This window comes from Columba livia, chromosome 2 (genome assembly GCF_036013475.1).
Source record: "Columba livia isolate bColLiv1 breed racing homer chromosome 2, bColLiv1.pat.W.v2, whole genome shotgun sequence".
Classification (NCBI taxonomy): Eukaryota; Metazoa; Chordata; class Aves; order Columbiformes; family Columbidae; genus Columba; species Columba livia.
The window spans coordinates 143,458,015-143,481,673 of record NC_088603.1 but is presented as its reverse complement, the minus strand read 5'-3'; the positions used below and the strand labels follow the sequence as shown (position 1 = coordinate 143,481,673).

At 41.9% G+C, this 23,659-nt stretch overlaps 1 protein-coding gene across 4 annotated transcripts in view; it reads left to right on the top strand.

Moving 5' to 3' along the window:
- Positions 1–806: 806 nt before the first annotated feature.
- Positions 807–23,659, top strand: part of RSPO2 (R-spondin 2) — a 103,857-nt gene continuing 81,004 nt past the window's right edge. The window contains exons 1-2 of one of the 4 annotated variants that reach the window (XM_065054255.1): positions 807–1,105; positions 1,350–1,720. In XM_065054255.1, coding sequence (XP_064910327.1) covers positions 966–1,105; positions 1,350–1,720 — 511 coding nt within the window. In that variant the 5' untranslated portion in view covers positions 807–965. The remainder of the gene's footprint in view (positions 1,106–1,349; positions 1,721–23,659) is intronic. The other 3 variants (XM_065054256.1, XM_065054257.1, XM_065054254.1) reach the window with 3 other exon arrangements.

Genomic DNA, 23,659 nt, shown 5'->3' with positions numbered 1-23,659 from the left:
CTGACTCCTCAGATTTTGCACCTGCTCTGTAGCAGCCCGGGTCCTGTGAGGCTCATTAGGTCAGGCACATCACGTCCAGCACCGCAATCGAGGAGCCATGGTCTGTCAGTACTTACAGTGCTGGGGAACAGGCTGTGAGCAGAGAAAACAAATGGCTCTGTGGGTCTGTGTAGCTGATGTGATGAAGAATTAACAGACCCTCCTACATCAGAGCTAAATTCAGTTGGAAACTGTTGGGTGCTCTCTTGTTTCATTCTCTTATCTGTACTATTAGGGTTCCTGTTTTACCAGCTCTGTCTTTGCCAAGTAGAGATAAGACTAGAAACAGCTAAAAATCACTTACTGAAATTATACTTCGAGACTTCAAGAGCCGCCTTCCAGGGGCAATGAAAGTGATGCTTCAAATAAGAGGCTTTGGAAACATATGAGATCAGATTTTGGGAAGCCAGAAGAAAAGGAGTGGCGAATAAATAGATCAGAGTCTTAAAACCAGGGGTGGAAGAAAGAAACAGAGTTAATTATCAAACACTGCGTGAAGAGAATAAAAAAAAAAAAAAAAAAAAAAAAGAAAAAAGAAGGAGAGAAGGGAAGAGGACAAGGTTTCCCAAGGCTATAAAGCAGTGCAATAAAAAGTCAAGGAGGCTTTGCTGTGAGAGGGAGAAACCCGCCGACGAAGAGCCTCCAGGCAAAAGCCCCAGCGGCTGCTGGGGCGCGGGGCGGGCGGGCGTTAGGGCCCGGCGGGGGCGGGGGCGCGGCGGCGGGCGGCGCTAGGGCCGGGCGGCGGGACGGTCGGAACCACAGCACCACCTACGTACCGCGGCCCCGCATCTCCCGCAAACCCCGCAGCAGCTGCCCCCGGCTGACAGCCCCCGCCCCGCCGCATTAAAGGAGCGGGCGGAGGCACGCGGCCAGGGCAGCAGGCAGGGCGGGGGCGGTGGGGGGGAGCCGGCGGGGACGCCGCTCGCATGTGGCCGGGAGCACCCGCCGTCAGCCCGGCCGGCCGCGCCCCGGCGGCCGCCGGCCCCCGCGGAGCTGCCCCGCGGCGCGGAGCCGCTCTCCGGACCCGGCGGCGGGGCGGGATGGCCGCGGGGCCGCGCCGCAGAAGGTAGGGGGGGCGGCTTCGCCCCGCCGTGCCCGCGACCTGAGCGCGTGTGGGCGGGGTGCGCCCCTGCGCCGGGATAAATAGCGCTTTCCCTCGCCTGACAGCCTGTCCCCGGGGCGCACGGGGGTGCCGAGCGGCAGCGCTCGTCCGCTGCTTGCGGGAAAAAAGTTGGGGCTCTCGGTGACTGTGCTCTGGGGCCCTGCTCCGACCTGGGGTTTTGATTTTTCTCTTTTTGTTTCTCTGTAAGAGCCGGAGGAGGGGGAGGACCAAGAAAGCCAGGAGCCAAGCTTTTCCCCTCTCTCTCCTTGCAGCTCGGGGGAGATGCTGGAAGCGGCTCTGAGTTTGCAGCGTCCGAGAAGGGGAACCAGAGCCGTGTGAGCTCCTGCCGGTCCCTGCGGCAGCCGCTGCCCCGCGGCGCTCCACCAGCCTCCTCCTCGCCCGGGGCCGCTCGCAGCCCCGCACATAGTCGGACTCCGCCGCCCCTCGCTGCCGCCGGAGGAGGCTGCCCACCCCAGCGGCCCAGGATGCAGTTTCGCCTCTTCTCCTTTGCCTTGATCATCCTGAATTGTATGGATTACGGCCACTGCCAAGCCAGCCGCTGGAGACGCAGCAAGAGAGGTGAGTATCGCAGCCTGTTCACCCGGGACACCCGCCCGGGGCGGCGGGCAGGAGTGCTTGCGGGGCAGGAGGTGCTACCGGAGGACTGCGTGCCCCAAGCCCAGGGCAGGGAACTCTCCGGCAGGTGAGGTGCGTCCCGGCTGCCGCCCGCGGTCTCCGGGCCAGCACGTGGGGCAGCGGCGGCGGCAGCGAGTCTTGGGGCGCGGAGCCGTGCCGGCGTGGAGACCCCTCTGCGGAGCTGCCCGCCCCCCTGCTGCTGGGGAGGCCGGGCCGGGAGCAGGAGGAGCGGCGTGGACCTGAGCACCGATGGTTTCGAAAGGACGGGCCAGAGCGGCACGGCTGCTCTGCGACCCGCGTGGTGCTGCCGGGAACGGGGACATCGAGCGGTAGGTAGGGCTTCCCCCGAGGCCCCGGCGCAGCGATGACCTCCATCCCCGCGGGGTCGGCAGAGCCGGGGGCTCGCTGAGAGCTGCCCGCCGCGGGAAAGGCGCTGCCGCCTCCGGCCCCTCGGTCGGTGCCGGGTCCCCCAGCCGAGCCGGAGCGAGCCGTGGCCGTGGCTCATGTCGCCCTTGTACCTCGTCGAACAGCTCGCAGCTGCCAGATGTTCGCTGTTAGCTGCGGCGGTTAAGGCTCGTGTGTCCGTGGGGCGGACTTTGAGGCCGCCTTCCGCGGACCATCCTTAGGGCGACCGCGTTTCCGAGGCAGAAAGGTGGCTTCTCCCCTCCCACCCCGCGGACGCCGGGCAGACCCCGGCCGCACCGCTCCCGCGGAGCTCGGGCGGCTCAGCCCGCGGGAGAACCGCGGCGGCGGAGCGAATCGCGCCTTTCCCAGCGCCGGGGGGGTTTCTGTGCCGCCGACTTTTGCTCAAAGCCTGCAGACCCCTGTGAGGAAGCAAAGAGCGAAGCTGTGCGGTGGGGTTTAGTCTGTTTTCCGAAGATGCTGGTATCGGGATTACTGGAGTTCAGGAGTAGGAGCGGTGAAATGTGCCAGTACAGCACTCATGTGGACGAAAAGGTTACTGCAGCTCTTCCCCAGCTGTCACAGTGTTATGGTGTGTGTATTTTGGGGTCTATGGTTTGTGTGTGTGGTGTGTTTTTTTTTTTTTTTTGGTGGTGGTGGGGGAAGAGATACACCTTCAGTATAAAAAGTTTTGTTATCCGCATCTTCTGAATTACTTTGCTGTCCATTTTCCTATTATTTTCTCGGCCATGTCTCCCCCTCCTTTTTCTAAAGCTAGAAAATCAGGTGGCTCAGCTGCTGAGAAATTCACATTTCTGAAAGAATTGCACTAAAATGGCAGTTATTTGGAAGGGGAGGGAGCATCTCCAGCAATAAGCTGGTACAAATGGTAATAAAAATGTGAAAGGAAAATAGTTCACACTTCCATGCCTTTATCACCTTTGCACTAGGTACAAACAAAATTGTAAGGCAATTTAGTTTTGAAGGTTTTTCAACAGATGGTTTCCAGAATTTAATCTTTGTGTGTGTGTGGCTAAAACGATAGCAGTCCTTTAAAGTGACCAGACTATCTGTGCTAACAAAGGGTATACTGTGTCTTTAATTAAATGTGGAACTACTTAGAGTGCTGGCTAGACAGCGGAGGGTGATAGTGGTATTTCTGCTTTACAACAGAGCTTAAGGATTGCATTGTGGGAGTACTGAAATGAATAGACATCTAACTTGAGTTGTGTGAATTGTCCTCCTACAAAAACTTAAGCTGGTTTTAATTGATCTCATGTTCACTGATTGATCTTAGACCAATTGTTGTGCTTGTTGAACAGTTGGCTTTTCCAAAGGAGATTGGTTTAAATTAGTTTTTAGTTTAGTTATTGGATAAATAACGTCAGTATTGATAGTTGACTTACTGGCACTGTTTTGTGCTATCACCTAAGGGTTTTGTTTTGTGCTTTGAAGAATGCAGTCTTTTTCAGTTAATAAGTCTAAAGAAGTAAGCATAGCCAGTTCTAAGCACTGAAAGAAAAAAAATCTAAGAATGTATTCAAATTGTAATAGACATTTGCCATGACACATGCAGTCTGAAGTAATGCTTTCGTACAGGACCCAAAATTCCAATAATTTCACAATTTTTCCATATCCCATCTGCAAATAATCAGGCATTCACTGTGGGGTACTGGCAGTTAAAATTTCTCTGGCATTCTGTTTTGTCTGTTACATGATCTCAGATGCTCCATAATATCATTTTCTTAATGAAATAAAATTTTTGGCATAAATTAAGTCTCCTGTGTGGTAGAAATCAATTGCATTCAGTCTGGAATTATGGGCAAATATCATGCGTAGCTTTTTTTTTCTTTTTAAAGCAGCTAAATGTATGTTAAAGTTTAAGTCTGTTTGCCTATATTGGAGTTTGTGTGGATTTGTAGCTGATGCAGAATACTCTAGTAGACAAGAGTTTAGTAAATTTGAGGCAATGTTCCCAGACTTCTTCATTCCGCTTCCGCTTTTGACCTTTGTCCAAACCAAAGCATGCAACATTGCAGTAGAAACAGAATGAAAAATCAGAGTTTAGAATGTGGTTCCTACCTGGCATTGATTTGTGTTTTGTTAGTCAGTGTCACTTCATTAAAGATTATTTGATAAACGCATTATGATAATCAGGTTCTGTTAATTCCACTGCTGCTCTTGGTTACTTTTGCAGCTCCTTAGAAAACTGCTTTACCTACTTGCTCAGAGCAGAATCCTGCTTCTCTTGAAACACCCCAGAAAATTCTCCCATTGTAAGTCTCCATCCTGAGCAGGTAATTTATTTACTTTTCCTGCAGAAGCTATTCTAAAATATATTTAAGGGTTGCATAGCTTATAGGTCAGTGATGTAATCTCACAGCTGGTGTAGCCAAATATCAAAGCATCTGCTTTCTCTTTCTTGTTTAATTGTATAACTTGATGTTTTCATTTCTCTTGGATACCTCTTCACTTGTTCATTTCAATGTAAACTTTAATCTTTTAATCAGAATTCTTTCTAGCAGTCAGTATAAAAGGAGCAAGTGCATGTCCTGGCATTTCATTGAACATCATGGAGTGCATGAAAGACCAGTGGTTTTGCCCATGTCTTTGAGATGTGGTAAGAACAACTTTCCCAAAAAGTACCTCAAAGATGAGTATATAGAAATGAAGATTGTCAGGCCGGCTTACCAGGAGGAGTGATGGTATTCTGCACAAGCATTGACAGAAAAGAATATAGAAGTCATTGTAATCAGCTGTTAAAAATCAGATGCTAACAAAATTCCCGGAGGAGTGGAAAAAAAGGTCAGTATGATAGCAGTGCCTTCACTGATGAGGAGACTTAACTGTAGCATGGAGCTGCCCTCTGAAGTTGATGAGACCACTGATGGAATAAAGAGGAGATGTGAATGGGGCACATTCACACTGGGAAAATGAAAGTTATCTGTACCCAAGAAAAACTACGGTGTGGAGAATTTGTCCTTCTGTTTAGTCTGTAAAAGTTTATGTTCAATGACCATAAGGGCTGTGGTATGGATCCACCTCCTGGATGCTCTCACTCCATTTGTGCTAGATGTAGCTGCTTTCTTCACGTACATCTGTGGCAATGAGTCAGTACTCAGCAATAGTTGTGGTGGCAAATATCTATAGGTGGAAATAGGTGCCTGGGGAAAGCAATTTCCCCAAGTGTTGAAATGGCTCAAAATAGCTCTGTGGATGGTGTTTATAGGAGTATATGCATATATGGAGGAATACAGTAGATGAAATCAAAGTTATGTCAATTAAATCCAAGTTATTTTAATGTAAGATGGGTATCTGGACCACAAAGCATTTATTAATATAGAAAGGTGTTACATGGAAGAAAAACCTGTTCAGATACTGTGGATTGTGATTTGGCTTTCATAACTAGGTATTTACCTGTGAAGGGATAATCTTGTAACTTGTCTCAGTTGGAATATGCCGTCAGGCTTTGTGAAAGATCAATGATTTGAACATTAGCGAAAAAGGAGCCTGTATTGGAAATACTTGATTAAGATAAATAGCACATCTGCTTTTACAAGGACTATATTACAAAAGAGAAATTTACTAACCCCAGCCCTGCCTCCCCCCAGGTCATATTACAAACAACATTTTTTAGTTCTCCAATAATATAAAAATATTTTACCTATTCTATCCTCCTTTCTTTGAACTTGAAACATGTTTCACATTTGGAGGACAGTTAAATTTTAGTCTACTGGTTAAGGCTTAAAATCTTATGAGGAAGCTGTACTTTGAGATATGTGCTTTCCCTACCTGTTACATTAGGTGCTTGTAACAGAATTCGTAGATGAACTGAGAGATGTTAACACTTAATGGAGGAAATTCCAAGGAACTTGTGATCAGTAACAAAGCTTTGGAGGATATCTTCTGTTCCTCAGCCCCTTACTACTTAGGATAATTAGTTATTAAGCATTCTTTATAAACATATCACTACTACAACAGCAAGAATATCCTAACACTGTAACCATTTAAAAGTCAAAACTTCTAAGCTTTTGGTTATGTATGCACTGTTACCTGCGAAGTCTGAAAGCTGCTTAAGCTGAAATGTCAGCAGAAGGCAAAACTTCTGTGTGTGAAGTGAATACCAAACTAGGTAATGATGCAGAGTCACTGAGGATAACTGATGCTCCAGTGGAGTGTGAGCATTTGCAGAAGAGATGGTCAATATACCAAGAGCAGGATTCAGCATGAAAATGGACACATGAGTTTGAGTGCCTTATTCAGTTGCCCAAGTATGTTTCTAATGCTATTTGTGATATTTAAAATGTATCTTTTTGGGGCTGGCATGTACGTGACCTTCTGGAGCAACAACCAGAGGGAGGCCAGGTAGCACACGCTGGAACAAGCCATATGCATGTGACACCCTCAAGGCCTGTTATGGTGAAAACTAAAAATGGAGAACATGGACTGGTGCGGTGTTGCCGTATGTATGTTTCTCCTGTGTCCATGCCTTGGCTTCCAATACTGGTCACTTGGAGTTAGGATACTGGGTTTGGTGGGGGTGCCTGGTCAGACCTTGAAGTCTATGCTTACAGGCTTTTGTATTAAAAACTGCTGGAAGATTTACAGTGTGATGAAGAACTTGTGTTTGTCTGCTTGATAAATTTGGCTAGATTTTGTTTTCCCTTTTTTTTTGGGGAAGGGGGGGAATGTATGTTTTCCAGGGCTTGACTGAAATCTGTTACTGAAGTAGTTCAAAGAAACATGACATATATCAAAAGTGAAGTTGTATATTAATATAGGGAAGCTAAGATGATAACAGCAAGAATGCAGTTTTTTACTTCAATATATCATTTACACCATAAAGGCCAGTATAATTACTATGATAAATTATGTTAGCATGGTGCTGTTTACATAAGCTGCTTTTAATGAAAAAATATAACATTTAAAAGCTAGAAAGTGGAAGAGTTATTCACTATCAAAATTCAAGGCAAAAAGAAAGTCTTTCTGTAAGCTGCTTCTTTTGGGGTAGTAGTGTTGTGTTTAAAACATGTTAAATCTCTTACCAAGTAATTTTTGGTGTAGAGCATAGAATAGGTTTGCAGTATGACTTTTTGGTACTTGGATTCTGACAAACACATTTTAGGAAGGAAAGCGTCAAGTGGATCTTGTTCCTAAACCCTGTAGGACAGATGTAGAGTTTGGGTTGTGCAGCTGTTTCTCCTGTCTGCGCTATGGCTTTGTCTAGCCATCAGTTGGCCAGGTTTTACTTTTATACTTGCTGAACTTCATATATCTGTGGGCAGTCAGGTGACATGCAAACCTGACTTGAGAATAACACGATGCAGCTATGTTTCTCTTTATCTGGCTGTTCTATCTCTTGCGGGGTTTACTGTGATATGAAAAGTCCTGTCCATTTTCACTAATACTTTATCAAAACTCAGAGGAGGAAAGAAGTCAGAAGGGATCGGGGTGGTGGTCTGTCCAGTGTGTGTTCCCCAAATGGCAGATGATGGTGCAAAACTGTGTGAAGCACAGGAGAGATGAGTGAAATGAGTCTGACATTCTAATTAATGTCACCTTTCCAATGCAGTATTTGCCTGTATATCCAGTTTCTGCAGTGGAGATGGCGGAAGAAGTAATTTCAATAAATTGGCATTTGTACATGATCTGATTTCAAAACAGTTGATGTCAGAGTTGGTGTTCTGACTGTGGAATAGAGATGACGACTGTGACTCAACTAACGTGATGAAGTAACGCAATACTTTGCTCTGTAGATCTTCCTCTGAGACTAAAAGGCTTTGAGATCTTCATCATATGTCTGTAGTTTGGGATTGCTCCCTCCTAGTGCTTTGATTTCAAAGCCATCCACATCTCTGACCTTTATTTATCAATCTGTGGTCCATGGAGCACATGTGAGTATTTACTTGATATGTGCAGGTCACACTACCTCATCATTGTGTTTGTACTTAGATACTTTTAAATACAATACTCCAATGGATTTGTTTTCTGCTTTAATCTTACTCAATTTTGATGCAATTCCTTGTTGCTTAAATGTGAAGTTGTTGCTTCTAATTCCTTTTTAGGTGGTAGCATGTGAAAGACTGGTGATTAAATTTCCTGGCCTTTCCTCTTGTTTATAAATTTGAATGTACAAATGGTGAAAAGTAAAAGGACATTAAAAAATGGAATAAAATTGCAATATGGGGCAGAAACAGATGATTTTTTTAATTTTGAGGGAAAGCAGAGAAGCAACTGGTATTTTAGGTACTTTGATTACATGACCAAGGAAAGGTTTTTGAGATCCCATCTGTCAAGATCTGGTGAGCAGTGCAAAAAATCCTCATGTTCTGTTTCTGTAATAGTAAAAACATCCTTTGATTACAGGCAGTTTGCAATTAATCAGTTATGTATTTCTTTTTGAAATACCAATTTCAGTAGAGCCAAGTACTTTATGTATCTGTAAGATTTGTCCATTTATGAGGGAATGGAATTTATGCTATCTACTCTTATTCCTTTTATTTTGTTCTGTTTTTATGCAGTGGTGTTTAGATAACTGTAACAAGGAAAGTGTAAGTAATTGCAAGTAATATTTGAGAGGCATGCAGTTCTGTAATTATGTTTCAAAATAAACACTTTTAAAATTGAATTATAAAGAGGGTAACAGATCTCATGTATGTTTAGCTTAGATCCAAACCACTTTGGAAATACTTCTAGCATGATTTTGTGTCTTTAAAAACTAATTATTGCTCTCTTGGATTTAAAAAATGTGAATCTTAAAAAAAATCCTGGAGTGTATGGTTTAAGGCAAGGGTGTCAAACTCATTTTCACCGGGGGCCACATCAGCCTCACAGTTGCCTTCAAAAGGCCGAATGTAATTTTAGGACTGTGTAAATGTAACTACTCCTATGTGTATAAAGTCCTGGTTTAGGGATTATGAGTTTCAAATTAACCTTGCAGAAACTTCTGTCTATTTTTCTTTTTGAGAATTGTCAAGATTTTCTTCATCTTGACGAAAATCAGATCCAAACATAGATGTAGTGAGACAGAGGAAGGGACCTAAAAGATAAATAGTTTTGTGATGTTGTGATGTTTATGTACTACCTAAATTGGTGCTTTTTTAAAAATCTCTGGACAGTTGTATGAACACTATGTCCCAAGCAGACTGTATACAGCAGTGAAGACACTGCCTGTGCCTTTTTGTATATTATGAGCAACTTGTACTGATTTATACTCCAAAAGGACAATGGTTTTGTGTTAGGGAATTGCAGTGATGTGACAAAATATAAACTTCCTGATCCAGAGAACATTATTTTATTTTTTGAGTTGAAATGCTGGCTGAAATATGTTACACACAAGTATCTGCTCTGTGCTAATAGTCTCTTCAGCCGTATGGTTGCCACCTTTGAAATACCAAAAACCCCCAAACTAGCCACATCAGACAAATGGCTGTTGTGCATGCACAGATTCATCTGCACATGTATAGCAGCTCTGACAACATCCAATGTGTCCATAATAAAGCTTGTTGGGCAAGTTGGGAACCACTGAGGCAGCAACTTTGCTTAGCAAAGATAGGAGTTACTGATTTGCTCTTGCTTCTTTATCAAATTATTACAAAAATTTTTGGTGAGTATGATATTCTCTCATTATAAACCTACTGACTTGCCTGTTGAAGCCACTGAAAAGCATGCGGCCAAGGTTCTTTTGAATAGAAATTCAAGTTTCATAATCTTTCACTTGATCTATATTGAGATATAGAGTACTTATGGACCCCAACTGAGATGAGGCCCTATAGTGCTCATGCTGCTTAAGACAACAACCTCTGAACTAAGGTTGCCAGAGCAGATCTGTCCTGGATTTCCCTCCACTAGCAGAATTGTTCTTTGGTCTTTCATTACAGCAAGTTCAGACCTGGTTTAGGTCTCATTTTGCACAGTGCATGCTAATAAAGTGATGGACATGGATTTGGTTGTAACTCAGCAGGATCACTGCAAGGCACCCAAGGTACCTTAGGTTGTATTTGCAGCAGAACAACATAGCAGCTAGTTGTTTTTAATCTGTTTAAAGCTGTTAGCAGTTCTCGAGAAACACTTACAAATGGCCTCTGATCAGAGATGCTTCACTCTTGCAAGGGACCTAAAACCAAAGAATGTTTTATAGAGGGTTTACTTATTTATCTGTCTTCATGGAATTATATGTTTTAATACTTTCATGAGGAGCATTCTCAGAAGGGATTTTTACCTCTAAATTTGGTCTCCTGTCCTCTCCAAAATGTAGGGGAAAGAAGACTGATCATTGTTGAATTGTCACTTGTGAGAAAAGTTGACTTTCTGAGGGACATTGGAGGAGCAGCACAATTTTGTGTCTTTGCTGTTGTGATCTACATCTGTGGCAACTACTGATGACAGGACAGTTCTTCAGCTTAGGCTCCTTGCCTGGGCCATCAAAAATATACCTGACCTGCATGCGTTTCTCTTGGTGATGTTCAGCAAATACCGACTACACATGAGCAGATCACCCGTTTTGTGTGTCTGTTGTCTATCTGATGTGGTTTGGTGCTGTGAGAGGGTTTGTTGCTGTCATTAGTCTTCCTGCATGTATTAATGGAACTTTGGCAAATGCATGTATGCATCAATGATAGTAAAAAATAAATACCTGTCTTACATAAATGCTAAGTAGTGTTCCAGTGTGAAATGTTAGTATTATAGGAGTTAATAATGTATGCATCTAATTGAAATTGTGCTTCTCAACAGGTGCTTTGTCTTCCAACTGGGTTTCTCACAGCACTGCTGCAGGATGCTGGAGTGCAGCAACTTTGATGCTGAGGTGACAGTGGGTCATGGTTTCTCTTTTCAGCTGATGAAATTGCAGAATCACAAGTGGTTATCATAACTCTTTTAGGCAGTCTCTAGAGTTTGCTGACCTTCACTTGTTGGACTAGGTCTTCAAAAGTGTTTTTGGGAATTGAGGTTTAGGAAACATTCAGAGCTGTAGTTGGAAAGTAAAATGAGAGAGATTCCCAACACTTTTGTAGTCTTTAAAGTTTTTTTTTTTTTTAACTATAAAGCTTTGATTCAAGTTTACTGTATTTTGTTTGTGTTCTTTTTTGAAATAGATTCTTGTAGAAGCAGAAAACTGTGAACTGCTTCAATGCAATTTGTATGCTGTGAAAAGAAGAAAAAAATCTTCTGCCAAATCTTATATTTAGGTGAACAGAACCTGGAGGCCACCTAGTGCTACACATTGTGTATCAATAGTGCTGTGCAGATTTGCAGTAGTAAAAATATGCACTACTTTTGAAGAGTTCAAGTAAGAAAAACCAGCATAGGATAGGAGAGGAAGAGTCAGCACAGAATAACCTTGTGATTAACGGTTTGGGACAAAGTTGGGTTTCTGATCTCCAGTTTTGATTTTCAGACTTGTCCATGCGCACTGGGTTATGCTGCTTCTCTGCATTTTAGGCATATACTAACACAAAACCAAAAACCACCACCACAACAAACAGAAACAAAAACACAAGACATCCCTGCCCCCCAGAAAAACAAAATCCAAAAAACCTAACCAAAACTATTATTTGTTTGGGGGTATCTTATCAATGTAGCTGAAGGGAGGGTGTGAGGGATCCAGGGCCAGGTGCTTCTCAGTGATGCCTAGTGACACAAGAAGAATCACAGAATCGACTGGGTTGGAAAAGACCTCAGAGATCATCGAGTCCAACCCTTGGTCCAACTCTAGTCCGTTTACTAGATCATGCCACTAAGTGCCATGTCAATCTCAGTTTAAAAACCTCCAGGGAGGGCGAGTCCACCACCTCCCTGGGCAGCCATTCCAATGCCTGAACACTCTCTCTGTAAAGAATTGCTTTCTAATATCCAGCCTAAATTTCCCCTGGCAGAGTTGAAGCCCATGCCCCCTTGTCCTGTTGCTAACTGCCTGGGAGAAGAGACCAATCCCCACCTGGCTATAACTTCCCTTCAGGTAGTTCTAGAGAGTGATGAGGTCACCTCTAAGCCTCCTCTTGTCTAGACTAAGCAAGCCCAGCTCCCTCAGCCTCTGCCCATAGGTCTTACGTTCAAGTCCCTTCACCAGTCGTGTTGCTCTTCTCTGGAACCACTCCAGCACTTCAATGTCTTTTCTGAACTGAGGGGCCCAGAACTGAACACAATACTCCAGGTGTGGCCTCACCAATGCAGAGTACAGGGGAAGGATCACTTCCCTTGTCCTGCTGACCATGCTATTTTTGATACAGGACAGGATACCGTTGGCCTTCTTGGCCACCTGGGCACACTGTTGGCTTATGTTGAGCTTCCTGTCAATTAGTACCCCCAGGTCCCTTTCTGTCTGACTGCTCTCCAGCCACTCTGCGCCCAGCCTGTAGCGCTGCAGGGGGTTGTTGTGACCAAAGTGCAGCACCCGGCACTTGGCCTTATTGAACTTCATCCCATTGGAATCAGCCCATTTTTCCAGTCTATCCAGATCCCCCTGCAGAGCCCTCCTGCCTTCCAGCAGGTCGACACTCCCTCCCACCTTGGTGTCATCAGCAAATTTGCTGATGATGGTCTCAATCCCCTCATCTAAATCGTCAATAAAGATGTTAAACAGGACTGGACCCAACACTGACCCCTGGGGAACACCACTAGTGACTGGCCGCCAGCTAGATGCAGCCCCATTCACCAGCACTCTCTGGGCCTGGCCCTCCAGCCAGTTCTTAACCCAGCGTAGAGTACGCTTGTCCAAGCCATGGGCTACAAGCTTTTGCAGGAGTATATTGTGGGAGACAGTGTCAAAGGCCTTGCTGAAGTCCAGATAGACCACAGAGGCAATGAGCATGAATTGAAACACAGGAGGTTGTTCCTTCTGAACATCAGAAAACACTTTTTTACTGTGAGGGTGGCTGAGTGCTGGCATGGGTTTCCTGGGGATGTTGTGGAGACTCCATCCTTGGGAATGGTCCTGGGCAACTGTATCTGAGTGACCCTGTTTGAACAGGGTGATTGGACCAGCTGACCTCCAGAGGTCCCTTCCAAACTCAACCATTCTGTGAAAGGTGGTTTTGAAATGTAATGGGTATCTAGCTTGTGTCTACTTGGTCTACTTTAGCCAGCTGTGGAGGAGAAACATGGAGAGTCCATTGCCTTTAGGAGTTCTTGGGATATGCAACTGAATGAGGTACAGTTGCAATCACATTGTCTCTGTTGGAGTACTGAGATCAACCCAGAGGAGCTTCTAGGTGACACAGGACTTTCCAGCTCTGTCAGTTTGCCCTCAACAAGACTCCCAGTCTAGCAGTCTTGAAATAGCACCTGCTCCACATCTTACTTCTCCATCCTATGCATGCTTTCATGCAAAAAAAAACCCGAAACCAAACCAACGAACTGATGATGCACAGTGGAAATGAAAGGTGAGAGGTGAAATCAGAGGGAAGATGAAAAATTAAGTTTGACTTGGTGATCTGAGCCATTTAAAGTTATCATAAAATAAGTTTCTGTATCATACTAATTTTGCATCTTATGAGTTCCTTGCTCCTCCATTTTTCTTCTTTCTAAATATTTACAAATACCAAAGAGTACATTGCGATAGTAAAGATAAAGATACTAGATCTAAGTCCAGTCTCACTCATTTTGTTGTTAATCGGGGGTATTATCAGTCTGTCTCAGATATAGGGTATATTTCTGAAGTGGTGCTTGCTCTGGTGTATGATTGTCTCATGCAATATTATTGTCAGGTCCTACAGAAAGACTGAAAGTCAGGCATGTCTCTTTTTTTAACAGCTGTAGTTCACTTTGCTAATGCTGTATTTGAGAACTCCAACTCTTTTTCACTACTTTCAGTTCTTTCCATCAGACTACTGGAAAAAGTCTTGCTGCTTCCAACTTTTATTTCAGTTATTGTAACATTAGCAGTGGCATCAATATGTAGGGTTTTTCAGCTTTTGGAAAAGGGATGAAATGTGACTCCATTAAACCTGAATCTGAAGACAGACTTGGTTTCATATTGTTTTCTCTTAATAGCTTTCCAAGCAGCCACTAAGTGAAACTACTGGATATTGAGCCTGGTGTAATATGAGGCTCATTGGGTAAAATAACATTAGTCTGTGCTACTTAAACACAGTCTGGAAGGCTTAGGGAGGAGAGGAAGGAAAATATTTGAAGAGATCAACTGGATGTGGTTGAATACAAGTAATGTCACCTGAGTAGGATTAGAATTTGCCAAAGCTTGACCTGAACGAAAAACCTCCATTTAGGTCTTGTGTTCCTACCAGATCAGCTGCAGTAGTTCTTTGGTGCACAGTTTTCTACCAGCAGTCATATAGTGAAAGAGTCCAGTGATTTACTTGGCTTCTGTGTCTGTGCTGCAGTAAAGTTAAAAAAAAAAATAATCTCAGTTTAACATTCTTTCTCCTTATTAGCTGCAGCTGGCTTTTTCTAATTACCAAAGTATTTTTTTTTTTTTTTTTTAAATCTACATTCTATTGCTTTTACCCTTGCTGGGACCTCAGTGTACACACTCTAGCTGATAAACAGCTAACACATGTAGTTCATATCCTTAGATGTGAACAGCTTCAAAAAAATACATGCGTTGACACTTCAAAATGAAGAGAAGACCTAGAGGCATGGTTAGTAGCAATGGTACTTTATCCACCATGGTCTTTGTTTTCTGAGTATGTGGGGTTAGTGAACCCAGTGGCCTGATATTCTTAAGAGCATGGCTATTGTGATACTGTCTTTGAAAATCACTTAATTCTTGTGTTTTGTGATTGTGTTTTGGAGTGCTCAGGACACTTTCTTGTGCACCTCTCTGAGGTGAAGGGTATCTCTTATACATGTAGAAATTGAGTCCTGGGGTTATAAACGCCTGAGATCCTCTGTAAGGTAAAATAGGATGAAGACTGGAGGTGCTTAGCACTTATGAAAAAAAAAAACAAACCAAACCAACAAACAAAAAACAAAACAAACAAAAAAAAAAACCCAACAAGTCACAAGTGATTTTTCTTACTCAACCCTGCTATGAGTGGGGATAGGGGTAGAATAAAATGAAATGATTGATTGCGCCCACATCACACGATGAGGTGGATGTTCATCACAGCAGGCCACTAGAACCATTCCTGCTACATCTGGTATTTGGCCTTTTCAGGGTAAAGTGGGAAATACTTCTATATGGAAATTAAAAAAAAAAAAAGGTACTTAAGATTAGAATCTTCCATACTACTTAATCTCATGCTTCTAGGTTTAGACTTGAGTATCACAGACTGGGAATACTTTTACTGTGGAGATGAATTTGCCTTTACTAATAAGAGGTTTCTTGTACCTTTCCCTAAAGCATTATTGATTGCTTCTGGAGTGAGCGATGGTTTTGCTCAGTATATCGATTTCCATGTAAAATTTTCATTACAAAGTTTTTGTTTCTACAGACAATAGCACTTGATTCTGGATTTTTGTGAAGTTCAGGATAGCATGTGCCTTTCTGGGCTTGATTTTTTTCTTCTTAAAAATACCTCAAATCACAGTTAAGCCTGGTAGATATGTAATGAGAAAAAGCACACAACGGATTGCAGTGCTGTGGAGGAACAGCATGTCTCTCAGGGGACTTGTATTGAAATGATTTCATGTCAGAACTATTTAGTGTTATCCTTCTTTTGCGTTTACTTCTCACACTGCTGACTTATGAAATTGTGACTAAGCATTAACCATTTTGTTTAGCCACAAACATAGCCGACTTGTTTTTCATGACTGCTTGTTACTGTGTTAATTTGTTTCCTGATTTTTGTCATTCATGCTTGGTATGTAGCAGAAACACTATCTTCTCTCTCTGTGCAGAACAATGTAGGGATCCCCATGATATTCTACCGGATGGAATAATTTCTCTTTTTTTTACATATGTTTAGCCAGGGAGAAATCTGATTAGTTGAATGCTTTTGCTAGTATTCAAGTACATCCTAGAGCTGTTTGATGTTCCATTTTACAGCTTTACTTAAATGCTCTGCAGGGATTGTGGTTTAGTGGTGAGAGCATGAAATTTGAATCCAAGGTGCCTGGTTCTCTTACCAACAGAGCTGGTCAGTATGTTTAAAACCAGATTCTTGTACACCACCACTCCCATAATAGATTTTTGCATGTGTGTCTGCAAAGAGTTTTTTTTTCCTCTCTTCTTTTTTCTTAAATAAATATTGATCATTCACAGCTTAAGCAGGCACTGCAAGTGTTTCTTTCACTTCCGCACCTCAGTTCCTCTGGTGCAGAGTAATGTTTTACCGCAGTGCATTCTAAACTATATCAGTCATTTGCATGGCCAAGAGGTCCTGGACTGTTAATCTCTGGGCATGTATATGGTTATTATGAAGGATAATAAGCACATAAATGAACTTCCTGCCTCCCCAAGTTTGACTGAGCAAACACCTGCATGTGGAATATTGCATCTATGGCAGTGATCTGAGGTGTAGAAGTGTTGGCTCTGTCTGATGTGAAGTATTCAGTGTTATGTCTGTCAGAGATGAGATAGCAAGACCTATGTGACTCTGCATCACTGCTCTGTAGTGTGCAGAAATGATTGCTGTCTTTTTCTCATCACAAGCTATGTGTCTGACAAACTATTTAAATGGGGTTTTATCCTGACATTTTATTAACTTTCAGATACAAAGGATGGAGCTCTTCATATGCACATAAGCATTTGCAGTAGGCTGACTAATTGTTGTAAGAGCAATTTATGTACTCAACAAAAACAAATTATATTTTATTTCATATCAAAATAAGGTAACCATGTTATCAGATTTTGAAAATGACAAGAGCTTGTGGCACCTCAGACTTGTGCTGTGGAATTAAGATATTTCAAAGAGGCTTGCATTTAGACATAGTTGAACACTTTACTGACTTTAACTTATCTGAAAACGGAAGTACAACTGTAATAATCTAGGGTATTCTCAGAATTAAGAAATGTAGATTTCTTATATTAAGAATAAAAACCATGTATATAGCATATGTGTTTTTACCTCCTCAGAACTGCCAGTGTCTTTCCTTTAATTCTAGAGACCTTCGTTATTCATATGACTAACCTCATCTATGAAATGTGAGCCAAGTGGATTTTAGTTTGTTTTGAAGACTGTATTTGCATTCCCACAGAATAATTAAAAAAAATGGTAACCCCTTGCCAAACACTGATTTTAATTTTTACTTGAAATGTGCTGAATACTAGGCACCCAGAGTGCACAGGTGAATTTAATACACCTTTTATTTTTTATGTTCTTTATGAGGTAATTCTGATTTGGGTTAAAAAAAAAATTCAGATGCCTATGGCCATTAAGTGTCATTCTTCCTGGATGAGACTCGGCCTTCTGTGATTTAAGTGGATCTGAAACACAGAAGTTACTTCATTTAATTCTATTTTTAATGGTATTCCGGCAAGATGAGGCAATAAAACTATATGTATCTGAACAGCAAATAAGCTCCATCTGTTCTAGTTGAAGATTTCTAAGTCTGGTCCATTATCGTTACTGTCTGAAATTCTGCCTTGGGCTGACAACAAGGGGGGGTGACAGAATATTTGTTGGATGTTTTGAATGTACTGAATACATGCAGGATGCAAACCTCAGTGCTGTTGGATTGAATTAAAGTGACATCCTGTAGCTTAGTGTATATTTGTGTAGTGTGGAAACACTGAGAGTTTGAGTTGTCTTTTCCATACATCTTTCTGTAAATTAGATACATTCATATTTGGTAATGTATGCATGTTTCCAGATTTATACTTTTCCAATCTAGTGTTTCTCTGCTATGTTTAAAGACACCTATTCTGCTCTTCTGTCTTCCTCTTTCTAATTAGATTACTTTGCTGCTCTCCTCTCAGTCATGTGCAGCTTTAGCATCATTTTTATCATTAATTCTTCCCTTAGGGTTTTTCCATATTTCTATAAGCTCTTTAGTTTTGCCTGCAAATCCTTACTGCTTACTGCTGAAACTTCCATATTTGGTGGAAGTATCACCTTTTCGCTATTCCACAACCTCAAAAACTCCTGTCTTTGCTGAAAATAGTTTTATTGGTCCACCTTTTTTGTTTTGGAAGAAAACTTCGTAGGAAGTTTTGAAGTCTTTTAAAATTTAGCAATATGAACTTTTAAGAGCTCTCTGAATTATGTTTTTGCAGTGGCTATGTTTATTTTTACTAAACATTTAGAACAGGATGACTGCAATAATAAGGAGCTGTCTCAGGGTAGAGAAGACCTATTTTCACTTCCCGATTCTGGTAAAGTTGTTCAGTCCACCTCCAGTCTCCACCTTTCTTCACCAGGAAAATGGGACTACACCTTTGGTTGGATATAGGCTTGTAACAGTCCTATAATGGTGAAGACTCTGCACATCTCTTAGAAAAAAAATAAATTCATTTCTGTTATCTGGTTCTGTTTCTACTTGAATTCTGCTCCATACCTTTTTTGTTCTCATTTTTATAACTAAAAGACCTCTTCATTGACATTCAGTGTTTTCTGCTTTTCATGCCTTTATCCAGCACGTTCTTTGGAATCTCTCTCCATAAACAGCAACATGATGGTCAAAACCTCATGTTTGGACTCGGAGTAGTGTACTTCTATTTGTTTAAACTGCTCTGTAAGTTCTTTAAGGCAAAGATATAGGGAGGACTCTAGCCCTATGAAATGAATGGCTCATTTTCTGTTGACTTGAGTGGAATGAGAATGGCACCATTAGTTCTCAAGTGCCAGGTGAAATGCTGTGATGGTTGGATATGTCTTTGAAAAAACTTTGCTTATCCAATGATTTTCCTGGGTTCTGGTAGGACCGTGTTCCTTTACTTATTTGCCCAATACTTCCCAAGTCTTACGGACATTATAATGAGACTTTAGGTAGCTTAAAAGTAGCTAAGGTGAGCTGGAAAACAGGTTCTTTGCAGTACAAAGCCAAGCTTGTCACTAATGCTCAAGAAAAACAAAATCATAGGATTTCCTTTAGGTTTTTGAATTTTTATTTACTCAGCATAGTTTTAGTATGTAAAATCTTATGGGCATGAAGGAGATTTGGTAACGTGCACTCTTGTTAGCATTGTTTGAGACTTGGCAATAAACAAACTGTGCACTTTCCAGCCTCTCAGTAGATAAATGCTTCATATTTTATTAGAACAATTTGGCTCCTGACATGAACTGTAGCCCATTAATCCTGTAATATAGCGAATAAGATTGGAAAAATACAGGATGTGAATATGTTCTTCATTATGCACTTTAATACCAACCAGATATATAGTGTGCATTCTAGAACATAGTAGTCAGAGTGTACTGAGCAACTAGCAAATTGTTGACAAGGCTCATCTGCTATTGGTTTATTTTGGGGTTAAGAGCAAAAAACCTTAAGAAATTTCAACTGTTTGACATTATATGTTGATGCCTATCACATCTTGCTGGACATAGCTTAAATAGATAGAGCCAGTGGCTTTATTACCTTCAGCTCAGTATTCTTCATTGAACCCAGCAAAAAGACAAAGAATATGTGAAGAGTTCTTCAGTAACTCTTAAAGAAGAAAAAGGATCCTTACTTATGGGAACAGTTTCATTTTTACATTGGTGATAATAAGAATACTAAAATAATTCTAGTCAATGAAGAAGTAAGTCCAAGCTATTCTATTTTCCCATGATCTTTTGATTTGGTTTTTCTTATTGAGTTTAATCTGGGACTTACTCAGATCAATTAAGAGTAGGAAAGAATAAATTCCTATTGGCACCATAGCACATGCTACAAGAATCTTAGAAATGATGATCATAATGGTCTCAGTAAATGAGTTGGTGTCACTCAGTGTGGAAAGTGGACCTCCAAACACTGGGCTCCACACTGGAAATTATACTCTATCGACTAGGCCGTGTATTTTATCTGTAGCTCATCCATGAAGAGCATGCAAGTGGAAAGGAAGCTTGAAGACCTTCGACCTGCTGGAGGGTAGGAAGGCCATACAGATGGATCTGGACTGACTGGATCATTGGGCTGAGGCCAGTTGTGTGAGGTTCAACAAGGCCAAGTGCTGGGTCCTGCACTTGGGTCACAACAACCCCAGGCAGTGCTACAGGCTCGGGGAAGAGTGGCTGGAAAGAGCCTGGCAGAAAGGGATCTGGGGGTGTTGACTGACAGCCAGCTGAATATGAGCCAACAGTGTGCCCAGGTGGCCAAAAAGGCCAACAGCATCCTGGCTTGTGACAGAAATAGTGTGGCCAGCAGAACTAGAGAAGTGAGCGTGACTGTGTACTCAGCACTGGTGAGGCCCCACCTCAAATCCTGTGTTCAGTTTTGGGCCCATCACTACAGGAAAGCCATTGAGGTGCTGGAGAGAGTGCAGAGGAGGCAACAAAGCTGGTGACGGGTCTGAAGCACAAGTCTGATGAGGAGCAGCTGAGGGAACTGGGGCTGTTCAGCCTGGAGAAAAGGAGGCTGAGGGGAGACCTTATTGCTGTCTACAACTACCTGAAAAGAAGTTGTAGCATAGAGGGGGTTGGTCTCTTCTCCCAAGTAGCAAGTGACAGGATGAGAGGAAATGGCCTCAAGTTGCATGAGGGATGGCTGAGACTGCATATTAGGAAACATTTCTGTCATGGTCTAACCCAAACTAGCAATACAACCATGGTAGCCGCTCACTCAGCCCCTCCCTCCACACCCCCCTCACCCCCCAAATAGGGGAGAGAATCAAAAGGGAAGGGAGAAACTTGGATTGAGATAAACACAGTTTAATAACAAAATACTAATACACTACTAAAAATATATATATAAAATATATAATAATATATAATATATATATATAAAAAATAGAAATAAAAGATACTCAAGGCAACTCCTTGTGAACTCCACCCACACCGAGCAGCCACTCCCAGGAAGCAGCATCTGGTCCCAACAGAGAAGAAAAGAGGAAAAAGGCAGAAAAGCCCAGAGGCTTCTGCAAAATGGCAAAAAGCTGAGCTAAACGTCCCAACCGAATGCCCCCAGCTCCGATGGAAAAAACAAAAACAAAAAAACAACAAAAAAACCCCAAACCAAAACACATGCAAGAGAGTAGAAGAGAAGACTCCTTAAATACAGACCATGATGCCAACCGTATGGAATACTGTTATTGATCAGCCTGGATGTCAGTCAAGCTCTGCCCCATCCATGCCCGCCCCCCCTCCTTGATGCCTCACACCTGTGGGCAGAGTACTCAGAATGTCCTTGGCTTTCAGACCAGAGCAATTAAGAACTTTGACTCTGTCCTGGGGTCTTATCTCTTGTTCTCAAACTAAGTCCAAATAATGACCACGCTAGCTATGAAAAAGGAAGGTTTCTAACTGCATAAAGAAAATTAACCCATTTTCAGTCAAACCAGCACAGTTTGGGTTGTCAGACATTGGAACAGGCTGCCCGGGGAAATTGTGGAGTCACCATCCCTGAAGGTGTTTAAAAGGCATTTAGATGAGGGTCTTATGAACAGGTTTTATTGCTAGAATTAGGTTATAGCTGGATTCCATGAACTTAAGGGTCTCTTCAAACCCAAATGATTCTATGATTCAAATTTTCCCATGTAATATTTTCCTCTTGGATTGGCATTAGCACTGTCAAGGTGTCAGACTTTTGCTTGAAATTTGTGAAAGGCAGAATATTGATCAAGAACTTTCATTATATGTGATGTTTTAAAAGTTTATGAGGTCTGTATTTCCAGAAATGCACCTACTGTGTACTGCTGAGTTTTGTCTTGTTTATATTGAATGGCATAATGTGTTTTTTTTATGAAGTTTCACTTTCTCCTTCATGGAGTTCATCCTGAAGATATTTCAGTGCATTGGCTTCCAGGATTGACAGACTGTCAGTTCATTTGTGTAAGTAAAAGGACAGTTCCCTTATAAATGAAAATGGAGTAATTATTTTGGGACCACCTAGTTAATGCCTAAATACTTATACGATAATGCTGCAAAATCCTGGCATTGCATTAGTGTGCTGCTATATTAGTTTTTTTCCTCTTCTTACAAGACAGCATTGCAGAAAATTCACATGTTCAATAATGGCATTTGTAAGAACAAGTCAAGTTCCAGGACAGTGAGCAGTAAAAGATGCAGTGAAACAGAATTTGTAGCCTTACTTTGTCCCTTTCTTAAGCCTCAGATTTTTCCTTTAGGACTGAGATCACTATGTGTCCACAGCTCAGAGATGCTAATTTGAAAAAAAGAGCAAAGGAACAGTGTGTGATAAAAACAAGGAAGTGTTTTCCAGTGGTGGGGAAGGTTAGGCAGAAAAAAAGGAAAAAAACAAAACAAACCCAGCAAATCTCTTTCATAAAAAGCAGACAACTTTCATAGAAAATATAATGTAGTAAGAAGAAAAACTGCCAAATGAGACATCAGTTTAGAATCTTACAAGCAGCCATAGGAAACAGTATTTAATTCATTAGTATGGGATTTTGGGGTGCAGATTCTATTGGGTCTGACAAAGTGCATTGTGATCTCTTTGGAATGAGACTTCACTGAAATATAGTTAACAGCCCGTGCGCAGATTCAGAAAACATTCCTATATTTGAAGTGGTTTAGCAAAATTCATTTATCCATTAAATCAAGAATGGTGTTTAGGCTGCAGGACCTGATGGCCCACATAATGCGCACTGGGCTCCTGGCAGTCATATGTAAACTGTCTAATCACTCTCAGCTGTGTTATAGCAAATAATTGGAAACTTAATATCTACCAGCAGTGGTACCTGTATCTGTAACAGTACTAGATACTTCTCTTACAGCTCCTTAAAAAAGGGTGAGATCACTCAGAAAAAGTGGTTTATTTTCTCCTATTTATTTATTTATTTTTTAACTTTTTTACTGCTCTGTTTAAAAGCTGCTGTTACAACTTGGCTGCCTGTTGTCCATGTTGCATTGTTTTCTTTGAACAAAAGCCAGTCCTTTTTTGGCAAGTACTTTGCCATTTGAACAACTGTCAGTAAGGAGAGTTGCATTTCTGTGTTGACACAATGATGATTTTAACAGTTCACTGATGCAGTGGAGGACACTCCAGAGACATTCCTGGATACAGAGGTCTTTGCTATGAACCATGCATTGTGATTCCCAAGGTGTTGTACAGTGGACAACTGTCTTGTCCACTGTGGTGGCTTTCGTATTGGTTAAAAGACCAGAAAACCCTTTTGCAGTAGCATTTCATATTACTCCTTGCTCATTTTGTGTGACTGGGATGCAAAAGCAGTAGAAAAACTGGACTCTGTGTTCTGTAGAAATACTATTTCTGTTTTTGTAATGTTATCTGATCTATTGGAATTTTCTAGATATTGAGTTGAGGAACCCAGATCTGCTGAAATGTATTACAAGACCTAGGAGAGTAGCCTGAAGGTAAGGTTGTGGTGGTCAGATAATACAGTTGTGCAGTCCTCTTAAAAACATAAAGGACGTATTTATGTGAAAAATTGTAAATAGTTGAAGTCATAATGAGATCTCTTAAATAATCATTATGTACACATTCATTTTAGCTCACATATGAAATAAGAAATCTTTTTTTTTC